The sequence below is a fragment of the Bombina bombina genome, chromosome 6 (genome assembly GCF_027579735.1).
Source record: "Bombina bombina isolate aBomBom1 chromosome 6, aBomBom1.pri, whole genome shotgun sequence".
In the NCBI taxonomy this organism is placed as follows: Eukaryota; Metazoa; Chordata; class Amphibia; order Anura; family Bombinatoridae; genus Bombina; species Bombina bombina.
Genome location: NC_069504.1, coordinates 269,547,058 through 269,573,540, shown reverse-complemented (window position 1 = coordinate 269,573,540; position 26,483 = coordinate 269,547,058). Strand labels below are relative to the sequence as shown.

The window sequence follows — 26,483 nt, the reverse complement described above, 5'->3', positions numbered from 1 at the left end:
GCATTATATTGTATAGCTGATTGCAGGCATTATGTTGTATAGATGATTGCAGGTATTGTGTATTAGTGTGTGCAGGCATTATATTGTATAGCTGATTGCATGCATAATGCCTGCAATCATCTATACAACATAATGCCTGCACACACTAATACATAATGCCTGAACACACTAATACACAGAACTGTGCACACAGTGCATATGTATCACATGTGCATACCGTTTGCACACGGCACTGTTACTCCTATAATAATTCATGCACACAATAACAAATACACTCACAACACGTGCTCTCTGCTATATTTGCACACACTAGCACGTTGCAATGCTTCTTGCACACTATAAGAAGCCCGATAAGTTGTGGAGAACAAAACCTGCATGAAATGCCTGTGGGTTACTAGCTGCTCTCTCCCGCTCTGCACCACGCTACACTCATTCATACCAACACATTAGATTCCGGGCTGCACAGGAGCGCTCATGACTGATTTATGCTTATTGATTGGAACGTAGTGTTCTCGTGCTGACTGTACAGAATGATCAGTATACAGTTGTATTATAACACTGGCTCCTGCTAATGCAGCGAGTACTGTAGCGAGGTTCGCCCGGGGCACACAGCGCTTCCTGTCAGCCTTTTTGTTGCCGCTGCTTACAGGCGCCGGGACACACAGGGTCCCCCAGCCACAGAGCCTGCGGAGAAATGATTCAGGTCGTGGACAGCGCTGTCTGCAACCGGTTGTGTTCAGGGCTGGAGGGAACATTACTGTGTCCTAGAAGTCAGTTGCAATCATCACTACTTATAGGACTAAAATAATGCACACAAAGAAAAAGGAAACACATTAACAATTCTTCATTGTACTTTATTTAGTGTTGCTCTAGAAAACGTATGTGTATATATATATATTATAAAGATATATATATATATATATATAAAAATATATATTATTGTATGTATATGTGTCTGTTTGCTAAACATATAGAAAATAGTAATTTTTGAAATACGAGCATGTTATCTAGAATTTAAAGTTTAACATAAATGTCCCTATGCTGAAATGTTTACAGACTATGAATAGCTTTGTGTGAAATCTGTTATTTGAAACAGGATATACATTTGATAGATTTAGACAATATTTATTGTATTATTTTTATTATTTCATTGTCTTGGTGGCAATATAAACTTATACCAAGAGTTAAACATTTTGTGCCTTATAATGGTATGTTTTCACTTACTCTATCTAGCAGCGTTATGTAGCCTGATTACACAAGGCACAAAATATCAATTTGTAACACAAGATTGTAAGAATATGTGTAACTAAATAAAAAAATAATAATATTTAAAAGTAAAATACTATTATTTCTTTAGTTAGGGATGCATTATTCATTTTAAAAGGAAATAAATATACTTTAGTTAAATAATGTTTTTTTTGTTATATCTATTTATTGTAGCATGACAATTACATTTATCTACACAATTACTTATTAAGCATATGAAATTCTAAAAACAACAGCAATTGCCATACAATATGCCATGCTGTTCTATAATCTTGTATATTGGTTAAAAAAAAAATATGGCATCACTGCTGTGCATTAAGTACTCATGATTCAAAATGCTGTCAATTATTTCAATATGCAAACAGTTTAAAGTGTGTAGTAATCATTGTATCAAATAAAAGCTTGCATAACATTGGTTTACATTCAAATGCCTCATCTGAACATATTTGTGGCAGTGTTAAAATTGTTGTTTAAATTTAAACAAAAGGGTTAATTTATTTAATATTATCTTTAAATAATTAATTAGAAAAAAAAATGTTTATCAGGTAATGACTATTGAAACCTGAAATGATATAAAACAAACTTTAATGTAAACATTGAGACTGCTGTATGTCAATGCACAGTAAAAGTGCAGAACTTTACATTTTATTACCCTATCTCAGTGTGAATGTTTTCCTTTCCTGAAAATCATTGGATTTGTACATTGGTTACATATGTTTCAGGACAAGGTTTTAATAGAACACTGTATCATGGAAGGAATGGTTTAGTTGCATTTGGTTTGCAGAATTTTTTTTTATTTTGCTCCATGTTAAATTATTTCCAATATAATTATCTAATTTATTTTTGTCTTTAGGAGCCAACTGCTGGAGAACCCACTCCTAAAAGACCCAGAGGAAGACCCAAGGGAAGCAAAAATAAGAGCCCCTCAAAATCAGCACAGAAGGTGAGACTAGCAGAAGATATCCAGTAACCAAGCTGAATATGTGGTCAGAATTTCCTTTTTTTTTTGGTGGCTTGACCAGTGTTTTGTCTTTTTTAAATAACAAGTTAAATAGCCCAGCATTTTTTTACCTGATCATCAGACTTAAATCACACAGCATATTAACATAATTAGTTATGTTTAACATTACCATTCATAATACAAACAAAAATATCCATTTTGGTTTTCATTAATGAACAGATCTTGTGATCCCCCCCCCCCCTTAGATGTTGTATGTCACTTCATATTTAAATACATTTTATGTATAATTTTTGCCTTACATGACTATTCATTTGTTAATGATTTGTTTATTATTGAGGAAAATATTCTTCTTAAATTAGTAAGGTCAACTAATTGTCATATTATGTTCACCAATATATAAAATGGCTATTATTTTTATATTTTCTTTTTGGTTGCACCTTAAATTTTTAGAAATTATAAGTGGGATTTTGTACTGTTAATCTTTAATATTGTTGTTGTCATGAAAATATAAATATTAGTTTAGTCTTTTAATTTTTGTTTTCTAATTTATTTTCTAATGAATAAACCTCAACAACATAAGACTTTGGATCTCTTGTTAATGTCACTACACAATATGAGATTATTAAAATGTTCTCTTTTTTTTTTTTTCAAATTGTCCAAACTTTAATAAAATATTTAGACATATGACCAAATACATTTGCTTTTTTGAAATCCACTGCTATGTGTTAAATCTTTAAGGATAGTTTACAAATGGTGAATAAAAGGGTAAACATCAGAATTTCAAAATTCCAAAGTGCTGCTTAGTCAAAAAGTGGCAGTAGTGAGTTGTTATCCAACACAGAGCCCCCTGTGTAAATATTATTGGGCGGCAAGGCAATACATGCTCTAGTAAAGGGTTGGGGGAATCTGTACTCAAATGTTCAGTTTTAATTCTTTGGGCTACCATGTTTATACCCATGTCTTGCATTTCAGAACATCCAAAGTACTCTAAATGTAGATGGTTATTTAGTAAGATTATTGTGTTTTAAAGAGTCTACATACATTCAGTTTTCCAAAATCTATGCTCAAAAATGTTATATAATACATGGTTTCAACATTCCATATCTACAACAATGTATTTTTAAAAGTAAAATGATTTTGTGTTAAGCTATTAGTTTTGTAAATTCTTTTGCCTAATAAAGGCAGAGTTTAAGAAACATTATTTTGCTAACCTGCAGAACGGTTTTACAAATAAATAAAAACAAAATGACTGTTTGGTTTCTGCTAATGAGAGCACTTTTCCTTTTATTGGTGTGTGGCCAAAGTAATGTACTCTTGTTCACAACATATATGTAAACTTGTAATTTAGGACCCTCCTTGCAGACATGAAAAGGGAGCTTATGATTAATTGATTGGTTGTTCTCTTGTGAACTCTTACACACCACTATTAAAAATGTATTACATGAACTAACAGAAATCTAAAAATACTCTGGCAAGGAATACAACATAGTTTTACCTCAGCTAAGCACCTTTAAATCACTTCTGACCTAAGATGACCAGAGATCTGTTTTAGCTAAATGCTTGGTATTTCTTGACGAATGTTAATTATTTTTTTTCTATTTTACTTTCCCAATCAGTGTTTGGTTTTAGCAAACTGTCCTTGAGGAATTTCAAAACAGTTTGTGCATGTTAGTGAATTAAATATGTGAAACATTACAGTGCTTTCATATATTTTCATTATACTTCTCTAACAGGTACTAGTAATTAGTCTAATACAAACTAAAAATGCACTCCAGCACATATTGATAATTTTAGTTCACATATTGATAATTTCAGTTACATTTCTTTCATCTATCTGTCTATCGTCTAGCATATCTCTCTCTCTCTCTCTCTCTCTCTCTCTCTCTCTCTCTCTCTCTCTCTCGCAAAATAATTGCATTGTAGGTGTCTAAAATAAACCATTTTAGAGCATGTTTTTTGAGGATGTTTGCCTTGTTTATAAGTTACAGGGAACCAATTTCACTCTTGCAGCTGTTGATGAGGCCTCTCAAAAGGGCCACACAGTGTCCCTAAAGCTCCTTTTTGGCCCCAAAAATAAAGCAAATGTTTTTCTGGAGGTAAAATAGGACAATATGTTAAAGGGACACTGAACCCAAATTGTTTCTTTCGTAATTCAGATAGAGCATGCAATTTAAACAACTTTCTAATTTACTCCTATTATCAATTTTTTTTTCGTTCTCTTGCTATCTTTATTTGAAAAAGAAGGCATCTAAGCTTTTTTTTTTTTTGGTTCAGAACTATGGACAGCACTTTTTATTGGTGGATTCATTTATCCACCAATCAGCAAGGCAATCTAAAGTTGTTCACCAAAAATAGTCCGGCATCTAAACTTACGTTCTTGCATTTCAAATAAAGATACCAAGAGAATGAAGAAAATTTGATAATAGGAGTAAATTAGAAAGTTACTTAAAATGTCATGCTCTATCTGAATCACAAAAGAAAAAAATTGGGTTGAGTGTCACTTTAAAGAACAAGATGGTTAGATGTGAGCTAAAACTCACATTATCAAATGCAGAGCACAAGTTCTAAAGCAAAATAAGAAAAGTTCATTAAAAGGCAAATATTATAACATATTATGAAGAATTTAATGAAATGATCTGTAATAACCATATTCAATATAAAATAGGTTCAATCCTTAAATAGTTATTTAGTATTGCCCATTGGCAAACCAACCATTATGGACCATTTTAATGCAAGGTTGGAATAACTATACATTCTGCTAAATACCTTTATTAAACATATCTTATGTAAATTCTACCTTGCTAAAACATATTATGGCAAGTTCCATGTTTCTTGTCTGCTAGTTTGCTCCCTGTTTGAGAGTAATTAGGTTTAGTGACTGCTTTACACCAAGGCTCTGTGAGCTTGACATTAGTGGCACTTTTTGATCGCCAATACTCATGTGCACAAGAGAATGGGCATTTATGAAGCCCAGTTTCCTGTTGGAATTTAAATAGTGGATGCACTTGGCACTGGGTGGCTTAAAGGGTAACATTTTAAAAATATTTATAAAAGATGTATACTGTATTCCAATTGAATTTAGTTGAATGAAAAATGCAGATTTAGATTTGAAATTAAAATTAAATTAGTGGGTATATAAGAGATTCTTGTTTAGCTTTAGAATTCATTTTCATAATAAAGATGTGCACAATTGTAGATGCACATGTTTCAAAGAAGAGGTGGTGACAAATGTAACATTTAAAAGCAACATGAAACCCAGCATTTTTCGTTCATGATTCTGATAGAGAATACCATTTTAAAAAAGTTTTCAATTTAGTTCTATTATCAAATTTGCTTTGTTGTTTTTATATTCTTTGTTGAAGAAATAGCTAGATAGGTAGCGTGCACATGTTTGGAACACTACATGGCAGGAAACAGTTCTGCCATCTAGTGCTCTTGCTAATGTATAGCATTGCTGGAAAACTGATGCCATATAGTGATGCAGGCACGTGCACACTCCTGAAATAAATTGGAAAGTTGTTTAAAATTGCATGCTCTGTTTGAATCATGAAATCAAATTTTTCGGGTTTCATGTCCCTTTAAGTTAGAAGTAAATATTTTGGAAATCTATGCTGTACATGAGGTTATTTCAGAAAACAAATGAATTATTAGCAATGAGTTCTTATTTGGAAGCTTTTCTGAGGCTAATATTTCTGAAATATTGCTCTTGCCTATAATCAAAACATGTGGCTATCTTTTAAATACGTCATTTAATATTTATCTGTTTGCACTTTTTATTGTAATATGTTTAACTTTTACAATACTAAAATCCTTGGCTTGCAATTATTATCAATAATGATAACATGAAAGTCCCTCTCAGCTTAAGTTTATGTTTTAAAGTGTGTGTGATACTGTGGGGTTTATTCTGTTTTTATCTATACCCACATAAGATGACATATCTGTGGCTATGGCAAAGCACAATATGCGTCAGTAATCCAGTATGAAGGCTGCCACACTCATGTGTTGGCCACCTTTCATTTTCTAATTCATTCTCAATCAAGTGATTTTAATTATTGGGTTTAGTGTCTTAAAGGGACAGTATAAATAGATAATCTACAAAACATTTATGCAAATAAAAAAATGAGTGTATAATGTCCCTTTAAGTAGCTTTTTTGTTTGAGTAAAGAATGGAAGCAGTGCGTCCTTGCTTCCCACAGCCAATAGAGAAGTTCCTATCTTTAAGTACCAGTAAGATACAGGTTATCTTACTGTAACACGTGTTGGAATCACTTTGTGCTTATCTTACGGATCTGCAAACTTATCACATTTTAATCAGGATGCAGTACATTCATGTTTGTGTTTGACAATGTCAACAGATACATTTCAATATCACAGAGTAGTTTAGTGCAGGACTAGAAAAAAATTGTAAGCCAAGGAATTATGGCTCATAAAATTATACCCCAGGTTATTTTTGTTTTAGATTAGTCTCTATATATCTATATACAAACAACCTTACCTGGTCCCTAAAAATGTGTGACTTTTCCCTTAATATTCATGCTGGCATCCAAGAATAGAATGACTTTGTAAACCCCTGATTTAGTGATAATTTTATATCATATTTATTATGTTTTTACACAAAAAAATTTAACTAGACTAGAGCACAATTTAAAAATATTTTGTGCAAATTTGTGACTGTTGTAAAATGAGCTAAAACTAATTTGAAGATCTTTACTATCAGCTTTATGTAAAGATTTCATACATTTTTTCTTTCTTTACTAATTTTTGTCTGCAACTCTTGTATTCCACGTGTTTGTGAAATTTGGACTTTGGGGTTTTAATGTTAACATAGGTTCTTAGGTCATAGATCTGTCATAACCGAATGTTCTTTTTGCAATACCTAATAGTGTGCTTCTTTATAACAACTACCTGTTTTGGATGTGCATATTTACATGAAATAACATTCATTTAAGGGTGTGTGAAATTAGACAAAAAAATCATTATTTTAAAAAAAATCATGCTAAATGAAGAAAGGAGATCTGATAGGTGGTGATGTTATTTGGGTAGAAGGGTTGATAATAATAAAGGATGTAGTTTGAAGGGATATGGTGGATATATATATGATGGATACAGATAGAGAATTGTTCTCTGTTGTGAACTAAGGGGCATGAGGGCTTAAAGGGACTGTATACACAAATTTTAATATAATTGTATGCAATAGACACTACTATAAAAGAGAATATGCACAGATACTGATCTAAATATCCAATATAAAACCTTTTAAAAGCTTACTTAGAAGTTCCTAGTTTAGCAATGTTGATGAGGTTAGGCGGGGACACCCAGTGATAAGGGCTGGGAAATCAAGAAGGGCAGACACTCTCCTGCATATAAAAAGAGAGATTAAACAAACAGGAGCAAGCAGGGATCTGTAGACATCAGTATGCATCTGAAACTTTGGGGCTTGGTTAGGAGTCTGAAAATCAGCGCAATGTTATTAAAAAATAAGCAAAACAATACATTTTAAAAAACACTCCCAGGTGAGCTCTATGAATGGATCATCTACAAAACATTTATTCAAAGAAACATCATGGAAACTAGGCTTTTACAACATGCAGTGCAAGGTAAAAAAATGATGGACTCATGACACATCGGTCAGTAGCGGAACAATGCGGTTGTGTAACTGAGGGAGGACCATTGTTGTGTTTCTTGAAGAGACATGGAAATAAACCTTAAACTTTGATGATGCAGAGTGCACAATTTTAAAACACTTGAAAGAAATTTTAAAACACTTGAAAGAAATTATTAGATTTAACTTGTTTTGCTTTGTATCATTTGTTGTAGCCTAGCTCCTTTCCAATTTGCACAATGTGGTAGGCTCAGGGGCATGCAAGTGACCTAAGTACTATATGGTAGAAGTGTTTGCAAGAATTTGTGTATCAATGTATAGTGCTCAAGATGCACTTATGAATCTAAGCCTGTCTGAGGAGGATAGATACTCTTGTGGAAACTGGCTGCATTTGACTACAGAATTTCCCTTATGGGAATTTGCTGGTATCTGAGTACTGCAAGCAAAAAAGCTTGACATATTTTGCAAAAAAAAGTCTGTATAATTGTCTGATGTGCTTATTGGCTATAAAATAATTTTTGGGGATCTTACTTTTATGAAATGGCGGATTTTAATATCATACTTTTTATGTGCTCCATAACTTAAAGGGACATTATACACTCATTTTTTCTTTGCATAAATGTTTTTTAGATGATCTATTTATATAGCCCATGAAGTTTAAAAAAAAAAAAAAAATGTTTAGTTTTGCTTATTTTTAAATAACATTGCTCTGATTTTCAGACTCCTAACCAAGCCCCAAAGTTTTATATGAATACCGTCAGCTACCTTCTCCAGCTTGCTCCTGTTTGTGTAAAGGGTCTTTTCATATGCAAAAGAAGGGGGAGGGGGGGAGTGTCTTATTTCCCACTTGCATTGGGCTTTCCAGCTACCTTTTCAACAAAGCTAAACTGAGAGCTTCTAAGTAAGTTTTTAAACAGTTTTATACTGGATGTTTATATCAGTATCTGTGCATCTTATTCTTTATAGTAGTGTCTATTACATGCAGTTATATGAAAATGAGTGTATACTGTCCCTTTAAATGAATATTGTTTTTGCCCTGGAAATAAGCTTTACTGAGCAGCAAATCAAACCTATCTTCTGCGGATAAGAGCTAATGAGCTCAAAAACAGCTGTCTGGGAGTGGTTTTGTTTTTTGCTGCATCTACCGATAAGGGCATTTATCTGGTCAAACACAGTACTGGAAGCAAAAAGCATGGGGTTTTGTATAACTAATTTGCATATCTTACCCATAGTTCTCTGGGGTTACTTGACTACTTACCTGGTGTGCTAAGTGGTTATAAGATACCAATAGAAAGATGTACATTTAATAGTAGATAGTAGATATACATTTCATTTCTTTATGGTATATCCTTTATAAATAAGGAAGTATAAGTTTGAATTATGTGTCCCTTTAATCTTGATTACAAGGACTGTAAATGTAATTATAGGAGAGAGTAGGTACCAGTGTTGACTTTGATTAGAGGAACATATATAAAAAAAGTTAGTGAAATTTGTGAACTTATAGATATAATATTTAGTTGAGGTTGTGTGGTGGCAGTTGTTTCCCTAAGAAAGATTGCTGCCAGCAATTAGAGATCTGGCTGCTGTAGGTGGCACATGGATAGGAGAAAAATAATTGCTTCCTTTATGGATTTGCTGATTTTTATTTGCAATATCCACAAGGTAAAGATGACAGGAATGCATGTAATAAAGTGTTTTGCTGCTTGTTAAAGGTATTGCAGCATACAATCACCTAGATTACGAGTTTTGCGTTAGAGGCTGTGCGGGGCTAACGAGCAGTTTATGCTCACCGCTCACTTACATGCAGCGCTGGTATTACAGGTTTTTACAAACCAGGCAAGAAGTGAGCATGGAGCAAAATTTTGCTCATTACCGCACTTCAATACCAGCGCTGCTTACGATAGTGGTGAGCTGGTGTAACGTGCTTGTGCACGATTTCCCCATAGGGATCAACGGGGAGAGCTGGCTGAAAAAAAGTAACACCTGCAAAAAAGCAGCGTAAAGCTCCTTAACGCAGCCCCATTGATTCCTATAGGGGAAATACATTTTATGTCTACACCTAACACCCTAACATGAACCCGAGTCTAAACAACCCTAATCTTACACTTATTAACCTCTAATTTGACGCTCTGGACACCGCCGCCACCTACATTATACTTATGAACCCCTAATCTGCTGCCCCCAGCATCGCTGAATCCTGCTTTATATTTATTAACCCCTACTCTGCCGCCCCCAATGTCGCCGCAACCTACCTACATTTATTAACCCCTATTCTGCTGCCCCCAACGTCGCCACCACTATAATAAACATATTAACCCCTAAACCACCGCACTCCCGCCTCGCAAACATTAGTTAAATATTATTAACCCTTAATCTGCCGGCCCGAACATCACCGCCACCTACCTATATTTATTAACCCACTAATCTGCCACCCCCAAAGTCGCCGCCACTATACCAAATGTATTAACCCCTAAACCTAAGTCTTACCCTAACACCCCCTAACTTAAATATAATTAAAAGAAATCTAAATAAAAATTCCTATCATTAACTAACTAACTAAATACTTACCTATAAAATAAACCCTTAGCTAGCTACAATAAAACTAATAGTTACATAGTAGCTATTTTAGGATTTATTTTTATTTTACAGGCAAGTTTGTATTTATTTTAACTAGCTAGAATAGTTATTAAATAGTTATTAACTTTTTAAGAAATACCTAGCTAAAATAAATACAAAAGTACCTGTAAAATAAAACCTAACCTAAGTTACAATTACACCTAACACTACACTATAATTAAATTAATTCCCTAAATTAAATACAATTAAATAAAATTATATAAAGTACAAAAAAAACAAACACTAAATTACAGAAAATAATAAACAAATTACAAGATTTTTAAACTAATTACACCTAATTTTATCCCCCTAACAAAATAAAAAAAAGCCCTACCCTATGCTAAATTACAAATAGCCCTTAAAAGGGCCTTTTGCGGGGCCTTGGCCCAAAGTAATCAGCTCTTTTACCTGTAAAAAATTTTACAAATTCCCCCCCAACATTAAAACCCACCACCCACACAACCAACCCTACTCTAAAACCCACCCAATACCCCTTTAAAAAACCTAACACTAACCCCTTGAAGATCACCTTACTGGGAGAAGTCTTCATCCAACCAGGCTGAAGTCCTCAACGAAGCCGGGAGAAGTCTTCATCCAAGCCGGGCTGAAGTGGTCCTCCAGATGGGCAGAAGTCTTCATCCAGACGGCATCTTCTATCTAAATCCATCCGTCGCCGAGCGGGTCCATCTTCAAGACTTCCGACGCGGAGCATCCTCTTCATCCGACGGCTAAGACTGAATGAAGGTTCCTTTAAATGACGTCATCCAAGATGGTGTCCCTTCAATTCCGATTGGCTTATAGAATTCTATCAGCCAATCGGAATTAAGGTAGAAAAAATCCTATTGGCTGATGCAATCAGCCAATAGGATTGAGCTCGCATTCTATTGGCTGATTGGAACAGCCAATAGGATTGAGCTTGCATTCTATTGGCTGATTGCATCAGCCAATAGAATTGAACTTCAATCCTATTGGCTGATTGCATCAGCCAATAGGATTTTTTCTACCTTAATTCCGATTGGCTGATAGAATTCTATCAGCCAATCGGAATTGAAGGGACTCCATCTTTGATGACGTCATTTAAAGGAACCTTCATTCAGTCTTAGCCGTCGAATGAAGAGGATGCTCCGCATCGGATGTCTTGAAGATGGACCCGCTCCACGCCGGATGGATGAAGATAGAAGATGCCGTCTGGATGAAGACTTCTGCCCGTCTGGAGGACCATTTCTGCCCGGCTTGGATGAAGACTTCTCCCGGCTTCGTTGAGGACTTCGGCCCGGTTGGATGAAGACTTCTCCTGGTAAGGTGATCTTCAAGGGGTTAGGGTTAGGTTTTTTAAGGGGGTATTGGGTTGGTTTTAGAGTAGGGCTGGTTGTGTGGGTAGTGGGTTTTAATGTTGGGGGGGATTTGTAATTTTTTTTACAGGTAAAAGAGCTAATTACTTTGGGGCAATGCCCCGCAAAAGGCCCTTTTTAAGGGCTATTTGTAATTTAGTGTAGGGTAGGGCTTTATTATTTTGGGGGGGGGGCTTTTTATTTTGTTAGGGGGATTAGATTAGGTGTAATTTGTTTTTTGTACTTTTGATAATTTTATTTAATTGTATTTAATTTAGGGTATTCATTTAATTATAGTGTAGTGTTAGGTGTAATTGTAATTTAGGTTAGGTTTTATTTTACAGGTAACTTTGTATTTACTTTAGCTAGGTAGTTATAAAATAGTTAATAACTATTTAGTAACTATTCTACCTAGTTAAAATAAATACAAACTTGCCTGTAAAATAAAAATAAACCCTAAGCTAGATACAATGTAACTAGCTAGCTTAGGGTTTATTTTATAGGTAAGTATTTAATTTTAAATAGGAATTATTTAGTTAATGATATGAATATTTATTTTGATTTATTTTAATTATATTTATGTTAGGAGATGTTAGGGTTAGACTTAGATTTAGGGGTTAATAACTTTAGTATAGTGGCGGCGACGTTGGGGGCGGCAGATTAGGGGTTAATAAATGTAGGTAGGTGTCGGCGATGTTAGGAATGGCAGATTAGGGGTTAATATTTAACAAATGTTTGCGAGGCGGGAGTGCGGGAGTTTAGGGGTTAATATATTTATTATAGTGGCGGAGATGTCCGGTTCGGCAGATTAGGGGTTAAAATTTTTATTTTAGTGTTTGCAATGCGGGAGGGCCTCGGTTTAGGGGTTAATAGGTAGTTTATGGGTGTTAGTGTACTTTTTAGCACTTTAGAGGGTCTACCTCTCACTTTTGGTCAGACTCGTAATACCGGCGCTATGCAAGTCCCATTGAAAAAAGAGGATACGCAATTTACGTAAGTGGATTTATGTTATTTCCAAGTCTGGCCAAAAAAGTGAGCGGTACACCTGTACCTTCAAGACTCGTAATACCAGCGGGCGTTAAAAAGCAGCGTTAGGACCTCTTAACACTGCTTTTTAAACCTAACTCACAACTCGTAATCTAGCCGTATGTATGGTAGCCAAGGTGATTAAATAATGGGGCTTTTAGACAATGCCTGGCAGTGCTTACAGTAAGTCTGTGTGCCTACCCTCCACTCCACTACCAGTTTGTGGTATTTGCTTGTTACAGTAAGTTTTACCACCATGTGGGATTCCAAAACCTAAGCCTTTGTGGTGTTTTAATTTGTTCATTTCAATTACAAATTCCACATTAACATGAATTAAGTAGATTATGTAGTGTGGTGTAAGATTATCACTTTGTGATTTCATTAAAATGTAGTGGGAATAATGAAATTCCACTGAGTATTGGTCATAGCCGAGGGCTATGTGTATTTTATATGGACCCACAGAATTGAAAAGGATTTCATTTTTATTTAATTTTCATGGTAGATAGACATGCACTCATTTTTTTTAATCTATTACTTTTTACTCCCATAAGCTAACATAGAAACGCATCACAAATCGGTATCAAGCCTTGCGCTGAAAATGTGAGCACCGTAAATGCTTGAAAATATTAACTAACGCATGCGCAATATCTATCTACCTTTTTAAGGGATATTTGTAGTTTAGTATTAGATTAGGGGGTGTTTTTATTTTGTGGGCGCTTTTTTATTTTTATAGGGATTAGGTTTAATTTTTTTTTTTATAATTTGGTTTATTATTTTATGTAATGTTTGACTTTTTTATTTTTGTAATCTTAGATTAATTTAATTTTTTTTTTTAAGTAATGTTAGCTTTTTTATTTTAATTGTAACTTAGTATTTTTTAATTAAGGTAATTATGGTTAATTTAGGGGGTGTTAGGTAAGGGGGCTTAGTAATTCAATTAGTTATTTGCGTTGTGGGTCTTAGTAATTCAATTAGTTATTTGCGTTGTGGGGGTTTGGCTGATTAGGGGTTAATAGATTTATTAGGATTATTGCGTTGTGTTGGTTTGGCGGATTAGGGGTTAATAGTTTTGTTAGTTTTATTGCATTGTGGGTTAATGGCGGATTAGTGGTTAATAGTTTTATTAGGTTTATTGTGATTTGGGTTATTCGGTAGATCACAATGTGTGTGAATGGCGAATTAGGGGTTAATAGTTTAATTAGACATATTGTGTTGTGGAGGCTTGTCGGTTTTGGGATTAATACTTTTATTATTATTTCCGATGTGGGTTTGATGACGGATTTAGGGGTTTTACGTGTCGGGTTTAATTATGGGAGGCGTGTTAGATTTGATTTTTTTTTTTTTCTTAGGCGCCGGCAGGTTCTAAAGTGCTGTAAGTCACTGGTGACTCCAGAAATTTGTATTTACGCTCATTTCTGGACATCGCTAGTTTATCCGACTTACGGCACTTTATAAACTGCCGGCACCGTATATGTGATACCCCGATGTGCGAGGTGAAATTACAGACGGCAGTTGCGCTGAAGCTTGCACCGCATATGTAATCTCGCCCATGATCGCTGAATTCAATTTAACAAAACTTGTATTGAAACTATTAGATATGTTGTAAATAATAAAACTGATACACATACTAGCTTAGGTATAATTTATTTTAAAGGGACACATTAAGATAAATTAAGTAAGATAGTTTGCCATAGCACTATTGCAGGGGTAGACAAATCTGTTTAAAATTTAGGAGCCACTCAGAATATATAGAAGCCAGACAGTGGTATTTGTATATATACAGTTGTATGCAAAAGTTTAGGCACCCCTGATAATTTCCATGATTTTCATTTATAAATAATTGGGTGTTTGGATCAGCAATTTCATTTTGATCTATCAAATAACTTAAGGATACAGAAATATTTCAGTAGGGAAATAAGGTTTATTGGATTAACAAAAAATGTGCAATATGCATAAAAACAAAATTAGACAGGTGCATAAATGTGGGCACCCTTGTCATTTTGTTGATTTAAATACCTGTAACTACCTAGCACTGATTAATTGGAACACACAATTGGTTTGGTGAGCCCATTAAGCCTTGAACTTCATAGACATGTGCATCCAATCATGAGAACAGGTATTTAAGGTGGCCAATTGCAAGTTGTTGTTCTCTTTGACTCTCCTCTGACGAGTGACAACATGGGGGCCTCAAAACAACTCTCAAATGACCTGAAAACAAAGATTGTTCAACACTATGGTTTAGGGGAAGGCTACAAAAAGCTATTGCAGAGATTTAAGTTGTCAGTGTCCACTGTGAGGAACATAGTGAGGAAATGGAAGACCACAGACACAGTTTTTGTTAAGGCCAGAAGTGGCAGGCCAAGTAAAATATTGGAAAGGCAAAGGATGGTGAGAACGGTCAAAAACAGCCCACAGACCACCTCCAAAGACCTACAACATCATCTTGGGGCAGATGGTGTCACTGTGCATCGTTCAACAATTCAGCGCACTTTGCACAAGGAGAAGCTGTATCGGAGAGTAATGCGGAAGAAGCCTTTTCTTCACACATGCCACAAACAGAGTCGCTTTAGGTATGCAAACAAACATTTGGACAAGCCAGCTTCATTTTGGAAGAAGGTGCTGTGGACTGATGAAACAAAGATTGAGTTATTTGGTCATAACAAGGGGTGTTATGCATGGCGGCAAAATAACACAGCGTTCCAAGACAAACACTTGCTACCCACAGTAAAATTTGGTGGATGTTTCATCATGCTGTGGGGCTGTGTGGCCAGTGCCGGTACTGGGAATCTTGTTAAAGCTGAGGGTTTCAATCAATATCAGCAAATACTTGAGAATAATGTTGAGGAATCAGTCACAAAGTTGAAATTACGCCGGGGCTGGATATTTCAACAAGACAACGACCCAAAACACTGCTCAAAATCTACTCTGGTATTTATGCAGAGGAACAAGTACAATGTTCTGGAATGGCCATCCCAGTCCCCAGACCTGAATAACCGCTAAAATCTGTGGGGTGATTTGAAGCGCGCTGTCCATGCTCGGCAACCATCAAACCTAACTGAACTGGAGATGTTTTGCAAGGAGGAATGGTCCAAAATAACTTCATCCAAATTTCAGACACTCATTACAGGCTATAGGAAGCGTCTAGAGGCTGTTATTTCTGCTAAAGGTGATTCTACTAAATATTGATGCAATATTTCTGTTGGGGTGCCCAAATTTATGCACCTGTCTAATTTCGTTTTGATGCATATTGCACATTTTTTGTTAATCCAATATAATTATTAGGCGGCCAGCAACGAAGTTGCAGGACAACCTATTGTTATTGTCAGGATTATTTTTATTATTATTATTATTATTCCGCCACTTTTTCAAGTGCTTATAAAAACAACAGCATAACTCAAAAACTCATGAAACTTTGCACAATGCTAGAGATCTATGCTGTGCATAATCCTGTCCAACATAAATCTTATAAGTCATGTGATCTAGCAGCCATATTGCATTTTGCGTCAAATTTCGACAAACACTTGAAAATCTTCTTCTCCCAAACCGCTTATGTAACAACTCTGAAACTTGCTGTGTGTACTGCTGTACTGACCTAGAATAAAGTTTGTTCAAGAGAAGTGATTTAGTCACATGATCTAGCTGCCATTTTGAAATGTGTGAAAATATTTTTACAGATTCTTCTCTGCAACCGCTAAGTGCAATGAAGCGCAATTTTGCATATGTGCTCCTTACAAGGTCCTCTACCAAGTTTGTTCAAACTGCAAATTTTTCATAATCAACATGGCTGCTATGAGCTATTCGCCTTTTTATTGCTGTTTAATTGCGTAAATTTGCACTTTATGCATTATGTTTACACTCTTTAACTATATTACAGTGTAGCAGACACATGAGTACACATAGTCATGACCCCTAAAGGCAATATTGCATTAAAAATTCGCACTGCGCAGTCGCCTTCGTGAAATAAAACATTTGCAAATTTTCATAAAACTTCTGTAAATTATAGAGGTCTATAGTGAGCATTAGTATGTGCAATTTGAAAGCCATACAATGCATAGCTTGGCGGACATTTTGTTTCGTATGCGTTGTTTTTAAAAACTACAAAAATCTTCTTCTCCGAAACCACTTATGGGACAGACTTGAAATTTTGTTGTTTATAGAGTTATCTTATAACTAACATTCAGATTTGTTCAAGAGAAGTTCATAGGTCATGTGGTTTGGCAGCTAGTTTGAATTGTTCAAAAATACTTAACAATATTTTTAAATCGATAATAAAACAAAAACTGTTTTACAAAAATGCTTTATTTTTGCCATGTTTATTGACATCTGTGGTGAGAACTATTGTGCATAATATGTATGGAGGCTGTATATTATATGATCTGGCAGCCATTTTGTTTTATGCAAAAATTTTGATTTTTTTTTTCTGCAACCGCTTATGTTAGAACTGTGAAACTTGCTGTATAACCTTATATTGTGACCTAGATTCACAGTTGTTCATGTTGAAGGAATTAGTCACAAGCTGTGGCAGCCATATTGGTTTACACGAAAATTTTGAAACTGTGTTTTCTTCCCAACCGCTTATGTTATAGCTGTGAAATTTGCTGCATAACCATATATTGTAGCCTAGAGTTACATTTGTTCATGTTGAAAGTATAGGTCATATGGTGTAGCAGCATTTTAAAAAACGCAAACATTTAAAAAATGTGTGCTTTTTTTCCAAATGCTTATGTTAGAACTGTAAAAACTTGTTGTATAGCTTTATATTGTGACATAACTGCTTATATGGCATTGCAAAAATGATGCGCTGGCCATCTCTATTGCTGCTTGCAGCTATATTTATTATTATTATTGTTATTTGATTGATCAAAATGAAATTGCTGATCCAAACACCCAATTATTTATAAATGAAAATCATGGTAATTGTCAGGGATGCCTAAACCTTTGCATACAACTGTGTACATATATATATATATATATATATATATATAATATATATATATATATATATATATATATATATATATATATATATATCTCTCTATATATATATATATATATATATATATATTTCTCCAACATAGGTGTGTCCGGTCCACGGCGTCATCCTTACTTGTGGGATATTCTCCTCCCCAACAGGAAATGGCAAAGAGCCCAGCAAAGCTGGTCACATGATCCCTCCTAGGCTCCGCCTACCCCAGTCATTCTCTTTGCCGTTGTACAGGCAACATCTCCACGGAGATGGCTTAGAGTTTTTTAGTGTTTAACTGTAGTTTTTATTATTCAATCAAGAGTTTGTTATTTTGAAATAGTGCTGGTATGTACTATTTACTCAGAAACAGAAAAGAGATGAAGATTTCTGTTTGTATGAGGAAAATGATTTTAGCAACCGTAACTAAAATCCATGGCTGTTCCACACAGGACTGTTGAGAGCAATTAACTTCAGTTGGGGGAACAGTATGCAGTCTCTTGCTGCTTGAGGTATGACACATTCTAACAAGACGATGTAATGCTGGAAGCTGTCATTTTCCCTATGGGATCCGGTAAGCCATGTTTATTACGATCGTAAATAAGGGCTTCACAAGGGCTTATTAAGACAGTAGACTTTTTTTGGGCTAAATCGATTCATTATTAACACATATTTAGCCTTGAGGAATCATTTTATCTGGGTATTTTGATATAATAATATCGGCAGGCACTGTATTAGACACCTTATACCTTAGGGGCTTTCCCAAAGCATAAGCAGAGCCTCATTTTCGCGCCGGTGTGGCGCACTTATTTTTGAGAGGCATGGCATGCAGTCGCATGTGAGAGGAGCTCTGACACTTAGAAAAGACTTTCTGAAGGCGTCATTTGGTATCGTATTCCCCTTTGGGCTTGGTTGGGTCTCAGCAAAGCAGATACCAGGGACTGTAAAGGGGTTAAAGTTTAAAACGGCTCCGGTTCCGTTATTTTAAGGGTTAAAGCTTCCAAATTTGGTGTGCAATACTTTTAAGGCTTTAAGACACTGTGGTGAAAATTTGGTGAATTTTGCACAATTCCTTCATGTTTTTTCGCAATTGCAGTAATAAAGTGTGTTCAGTTTAAAATTGAAAGTGACAGTAACGGTTTTATTTTAAAACGTTTTTGTACTTTGTTATCAAGTTTATGCCTGTTTAACATGTCTGAACTACCAGATAGACTGTGTTCTGAATGTGGGGAAGCCAGAATTCCTATTCATTTAAATAAATGTGATTTATGTGATAATGACAATGATGCCCAAGATGATTCCTCAAGTGAGGGGAGTAAGCATGGTACTGCATCATTCCCTCCTTCGTCTACACGAGTCTTGCCCACTCAGGAGGCCCCTAGTACATCTAGCGCGCCAATACTCCTTACTATGCAACAATTAACGGCTGTAATGGATAATTCTGTCAAAAACATTTTAGCCCAAATGAACACTTGTCAGCGTAAGCGCGGCTGCTCTGTTTTAGATACTGAAGAGCATGGCAACGCTGATACTAATATCTCTGAAGGGCCCCTAACCCAGTCTGATGGGGCCAGGGAAGTTTTGTCTGAGGGAGAAATTACTGATTCAGGGAACATTTCTCAACAGGCTGAACCTGATGTGATTGCATTTAAATTTAAGTTGGAACATCTCCGCATTCTGCTTAAGGAGGTATTATCCACTCTGGATGATTGTGACAAGTTGGTCATCCCAGAGAAACTATGTAAAATGGACAAGTTCCTAGAGGTGCCGGGGCTCCCAGAAGCTTTTCCTATACCCAAGCGGGTGGCGGACATTGTTAATAAAGAATGGGAAAGGCCCGGTATTCCTTTCGTCCCTCCCCCCATTTTTAAAAAATTGTTTCCTTTGGTCGACCCTAGAAAGGACTTATGGCAGACAGTCCCCAAGGTCGAGGGGGCGGTTTCCACTTTAAACAAACGCACCACTATACCCATAGAGGATAGTTGTGCTTTCAAAGATCCTATGGATAAAAAATTAGAAGGTTTGCTTAAAAAGATGTTTGTTCAGCAGGGTTACCTTCTACAACCAATTGCATGCATTGTCCCTGTCGCTACAGCCGCATGTTTCTGGTTCGATGAGCTGATAAAGGCGGGTCGATAGTGATTCTCCTCCTTATGAGGAGATTATGGACAGAATCAATGCTCTCAAATTGGCTAATTCTTTCACCCTAGACGCCACTTTGCAATTGGCTAGGTTAGCGGCTAAGAATTCTGGGTTTGCTATTGTGGCGCGCAGAGCGCTTTGGTTGAAATCTTGGTCGGCTGATGCGTCTTCCAAGAACAAGCTACTTAACATTCCTTTCAAGGGGAAAACGCTGTTTGGCCCTGACTTGAAAGAGATTATCTCTGATATCACTGGGGGTAAGGGCCACGCCCTTCCTCAGGATCGGCCTTTCAAGGCAAAAAATAAACCTAATTTTCGTCCCTTTCGTAGAAACGGACCAGCCCGAGGTGCTACGTCCTCTAAGCAAGAGGGTAATACTTCTCAAGCCAAGCCAGCTTGGAGACCAATGCAAGGCTGGAACAAGGGAAAGCAGGCCAAGAAACCTGCCACTGCTACCAAGACTGCATGAAATGTTGGCCCCCGAATCCGGGACCGGATCTGGTGGGGGGCAGACTCTCTCTCTTCGCTCAGGCTTGGGCAAGAGATGTTCTGGATCCTTGGGCGCTAGAAATAGTCTCCCAAGGTTATCTTCTGGAATTCAAGGGACTTCCTCCAAGGGGGAGGTTCCACAGGTCTCAGTTGTCTTTAGACCACATAAAAAGACAGGCATTCTTACATTGTGTAGAAGACCTGTTAAAAATGGGAGTGATTCATCCTGTTCCATTAAGAGAACAAGGGATGGGGTTCTACTCCAATCTGTTCATAGTTCCCAAAAAAGAGGGAACGTTCAGACCAATCTTAGATCTCAAGATCTTAAACAAGTTTCTCAAGGTTCCATCGTTCAAGATGGAAACCATTCGAACTATTCTTCCTTCCATCCAGGAAGGTCAATTCATGACCACGGTGGATTTAAAGGATGCGTATCTACATATTCCTATCCACAAGGAACATCATCGGTTCCTAAGGTTCGCATTCCTGGACAAGCATTACCAGTTCGTGGCGCTTCCTTTCGGATTAGCCACTGCTCCAAGGATTTTCACAAAGGTACTAGGGTCCCTTCTAGCTGTGCTAAGACCAAGGGGCATTGCTGTAGTACCTTACTTGGACGACATTCTGATTCAAGCGTCGTCCCTTCCTCAAGCAAAGGCTCACACGGACATCGTCCTGGCCTTTCTCAGATCTCACGGATGGAAAGTGAACGTGGAAAAGAGTTCTCTATCTCCGTCAACAAGGGTTCCCTTCTTGGGAACAATAATAGACTCCTTAGAAATGAGGATATTTCTGACAGAGGCCAGAAAGACAAAGCTTCTAGACTCTTGTCGGATACTTCATTCCGTTCCTCTTCCTTCCATAGCTCAGTGCATGGAAGTGATCGGGTTGATGGTAGCGGCAATGGACATAGTTCCTTTTGCGCGCATTCATCTAAGACCATTACAACTGTGCATGCTCAGTCAGTGGAATGGGGATTATACAGACTTGTCTCCGAAGATACAAGTAAATCAGAGGACCAGAGACTCACTCCGTTGGTGGCTGTCCCTGGACAACCTGTCACAAGGGATGACATTCCGCAGACCAGAGTGGGTCATTGTCACGACCGACGCCAGTCTGATGGGCTGGGGCGCGGTCTGGGGAGCCCTGAAAGCTCAGGGTCTTTGGTCTCGGGAAGAATCTCTTCTACCGATAAATATTCTGGAACTGAGAGCGATATTCAATACTCTCAAGGCTTGGCCTCAGCTAGCGAGGGCCAAGTTCATACGGTTTCAATCAGACAACATGACAACTGTTGCGTACATCAACCATCAGGGGGGAACAAGGAGTTCTCTAGCGATGGAAGAAGTGACCAAAATCATTCTATGGGCGGAGTCTCACTCCTGCCACCTGTCCGCTATCCACATCCCAGGAGTGGAAAATTGGGAAGCGGATTTTCTGAGTCGTCAGACATTGCATCCGGGGGAGTGGGAACTCCATCCGGAAATCTTTGCCCAAGTCACTCAGCTGTGGGGCATTCCAGACATGGATCTGATGGCCTCTCGTCTGAACTTCAAAGTTCCTTGCTACGGGTCCAGATCCAGGGATCCCAAGGCGGCTCTAGTGGATGCACTAGTAGCACCTTGGACCTTCAAACTAGCTTATGTGTTCCCGCCGTTTCCTCTCATCCACAGGCTGGTAGCCAGGATCAATCAGGAGAGGGCGTCGGTGATCTTGATAGCTCCTGCGTGGCCACGCAGGACTTGGTATGCAGATCTGGTGAATATGTCATCGGCTCCACCTTGGAAGCTACCTTTGAGACGAGACCTTCTTGTCAGGGTCCGTTCGAACATCCGAACCTGGTTTCACTCCAGCTGACTGCTTGGAGATTGAACGCTTGATCTTATCGAAGCGAGGGTTCTCAGATTCTGTTATCAATACTCTTGTTCAGGCCAGAAAGCCTGTAACTAGAAAAATTTACCACAAAATTTGGAAAAAATATATCTGTTGGTGTGAATCTAAAGGATTCCCTTGGGACAAGGTTAAGATTCCTAAGATTCTATCCTTCCTTCAAGAAGGATTGGAAAAAGGATTATCTGCAAGTTCCCTGAAGGGACAGATTTCTGCCTTGTCTGTGTTACTTCACAAAAAGCTGGCAGCTGTGCCAGATGTTCAAGCCTTTGTTCAGGCTCTGGTTAGAATTAAGCCTGTTTACAAACCTTTGACTCCTCCTTGGAGTCTCAATTTAGTTCTTTCAGTTCTTCAGGGGGTTCCGTTTGAACCCTTACATTCCGTTGATATTAAGTTATTATCTTGGAAAGTTTTGTTTTTAGTTGCAATCTCTTCTGCTAGAAGAGTTTCAGAATTATCTGCTCTGCAGTGTTCTCCTCCTTATCTGGTGTTCCATGCAGATAAGGTGGTTTTACGTACTAAACCTGGTTTTCTTCCAAAAGTTGTTTCTAACAAAAACATTAACCAGGAGATTATCGTACCTTCTCTGTGTCCGAAACCAGTTTCAAAGAAGGAACGTTTGTTGCACAATTTGGATGTTGTTCGCGCTCTAAAATTCTATTTAGATGCTACAAAGGATTTTAGACAAACATCTTCCTTGTTTGTTGTTTATTCTGGTAAAAGGAGAGGTCAAAAAGCAACTTCTACCTCTCTCTCTTTTTGGATTAAAAGCATCATCAGATTGGCTTACGAGACTGCCGGACGGCAGCCTCCCGAAAGAATCACAGCTCATTCCACTAGGGCTGTGGCTTCCACATGGGCCTTCAAGAACGAGGCTTCTGTTGATCAGATATGTAGGGCAGCGACTTGGTCTTCACTGCACACTTTTTACCAAATTTTACAAGTTTGATACTTTTGCTTCTTCTGAGGCTATTTTTGGGAGAAAGGTTTTGCAAGCCGTGGTGCCTTCCATTTAGGTGACCTGATTTGCTCCCTCCCTTCATCCGTTGTCCTAAAGCTTTGGTATTGGTTCCCACAAGTAAGGATGACGCCGTGGACCGGACACACCTATGTTGGAGAAAACAGAATTTATGTTTACCTGATAAATTACTTTCTCCAACGGTGTGTCCGGTCCACGGCCCGCCCTGGTTTTTTTAATCAGGTCTGATAATTTATTTTCTTTAACTACAGTCACCACGGTATCATATGGTTTCTCCTATGCAAATATTCCTCCTTAACGTCGGTCGAATGACTGGGGTAGGCGGAGCCTAGGAGGGATCATGTGACCAGCTTTGCTGGGCTCTTTGCCATTTCCTGTTGGGGAGGAGAATATCCCACAAGTAAGGATGACGCCGTGGACCGGACACACCGTTGGAGAAAGTAATTTATCAGGTAAACATAAATTCTGTTATATATATATATATATATATATATATATATATATATATATATATATATATATATATATATATATATATATATATATATATATATATATATATATATCTCAATATCATTAACAAACTGCAGGAGTGCACTCTCACTTCAAATGTCAGCTGCCAGGGTGGAGAATAACCCCAAAAGTTAGAAACAAGGTTTAAAATCCCTGGCTCATGGGTTTGTCGAGCCCTGCACTATTTTATTCAGATTATTTTAGGAATAACTCTCTGCTTACCCTGAATTAACCTACCCCCAAGCCACCATGCTCTATTTACATTTTGTATGTATTACGCAGCCAATCACATTATGTAATGATTGCTACTGAAAAGGATGGCATGTACAACAGCTACACTCGACTACCCATTTATACTGTTTGCAGAGACAGGTCTTGCGTCTACGTTCGCAAGATCAGTTACTTATAACAAAATAAAAGACTAGTAGAATGCAGTTGGAGTGCACACCTTTATTTTCAGTAGAAGCGAGCAATACAGCATGGGATTGACTTATCAGACTGCTGGTAAATTAATTGAAGGTAAGCGGGGGTTATTGTGTCTCTTTAACAAAGCAATAACTCTAAAATGCACAGAAATTAAAAATTTAGAATTAGGGTTGCACCGATACCATTTTTTTAAGAACGAGTACAAGTACCGATACTTGTTTTCAAATACTCGCCGATACCAATTACTGATACTTTTTTTTTTATGTCATGTGACAGTTTACCAAGCACAATACAGACTAATTATTTAAGATTCCTTCTTTATAATTATGAAGGACTGTAGCTCAAAAGACATTATGAAATAATAAAACAGGTTTTATTTGTCACAAAGTTCACAGAACATGTTTAGAAATAAAAATATTACAATAAAATATATTAACAACAATAAATAACAAATATAAAATTGCAACGAACCAAAAGTGCCATACAGTAAAACATAGATCAGAATACTGTTTAATCATGCTGAACAACACTATGGGCTAGATTACATTTGACTGGTAAACTTTACCAATGCTCTCATTACACATCCTACTCCATTAAAGGCTATGGAGTTGGAAATGTGAACAGAGCATTGGTAAAGCTTACCAATCAAATGTAATCTAAATCTAGTCTTATAATTGCAGGATGAGTGTTCATTGGAATTAACTTAATTTTTCCTATGAGTACTCTTCCTGCAATTATATAAGCTAAGATGTTCCTCAGAGTACAGTATGTTTTGAACATAATTGTGCAAGATGAGAACTAGCAGTATAAAAGGCAATCTAGCAATTCGAATAATTTTTCAAAAGTTAGTGGCAAGTTCTTTTTAAGGAACAGAACAGAAGCATCTCTGCATCTCTGCATGTTCAGCTATAAGTCTGTTTTTGCTATCAGTAAGGAGGTTCAACTTTCCACACTACTGCATGGGGCATGGGGCAGAAATATATTTTTGGGCCATTTTAGCCAGAGCTGGAAATCTCAGTTTATTAACTGCCCAGTACTTCAGGGGTTTGTCTGAACGCAGTAAAGTGATCTCTCCTACAATAATACAAATAACAGCAATTTGTATTGGCAGAACAGTAGTAAACAATTTTTAGTTTAGTCTCCACTCCAGCTTTAAATTAAATGGGAACATGCAGTTTTAAAAAAACACCACAAGATAGCATATGGGTAGTAAGTGGAGGTATCGGTTTAAGTATCGGTGCATTTGCATGAGTACAAGTACTCATGCAAGTACTTGGTATCGGTACCGATACCGATACTAGTATCGGTATCGGTGCAACCCTATTTAGAATGTTGCACTTGACAAGCTACGCTTCCTTGTTGTTGGATAGCCTGTTAATTCCAGCGCTTGCTTTCCTTCTTTTTTAACAACTACATATAGCTCTTTTATGTTTCTTTACCACCGACTTGTGGCGTTTTAACAAGACTCCAAAGTTACTAATGTTTCCTATAACCTACAAAGGTCCCTTTGGTTAAACAAAGAAGCAATGTCTTGTTTTATTAATGCATTACCATGAGTAGCAAACACATTGCTGTCTGAAAATATGTCCTGGTACATTTACGCACAGGTTAGGACTATAACAAGTATAATTAACTAGTTTGATTGACAAAAACATTTCAAACTTTGTAACAACCTTCTAAATATAGGTCTCCATCATTAAAGAATATTGCCCCTCAAATCTTTATTGCATTGGAATATTTGGACATATATTCCCAGATAGAAGATGATATTGTTCACAGTTTATACTGATTTCTATTGCTACTATGATGATACATTACATTCGCGGATTATATAATAGCCTAGTCAATACCCCTTCCATTTTCACACAACTTGATAAACATATGTGAGGTTTTTCAAATGTCAAGGATTTAATGGCTAATAATTCCACACTTAAAGGGACAGTATACACTCATTTTCATATAACTGCATGTAATAGGCACTACTATAAAGAATACGATGCACAGATACTGATATAAAAATCCAGTATAAAACTGTTTAAAAACATACTTAGAAGCTGTCAGTTTAGCTCCGTTGAAAAGGTAGCTGGAAAGCCCACAGCAAGTGGCAAATAAGACACTCCCCCCTCCCCCTTCTTTTGCATATGAAAAGACCCTTTACACAAACAGCAGCAAGCTGGAGAAGGTAACTGACAGTATTCACATAAAACTTTGGGGCTTGGTTAGGAGTCTGAAAATCAGAGCAATGTTATTTAAAAATAAGCAAAACTATACATTTATTT

At 36.9% G+C, this 26,483-nt stretch overlaps 1 protein-coding gene across 1 annotated transcript in view; it reads left to right on the top strand.

The window, feature by feature from the left end:
* Positions 1-26,483, top strand: part of HMGA2 (high mobility group AT-hook 2) — a 240,624-nt gene that overhangs the window by 3,531 nt on the left and 210,610 nt on the right. Inside the window, exon 2 of the mRNA XM_053716843.1 lies at positions 2,120-2,209. Within this exon, the coding sequence (XP_053572818.1) occupies positions 2,120-2,209 (90 nt within the window). The remainder of the gene's footprint in view (positions 1-2,119; positions 2,210-26,483) is intronic.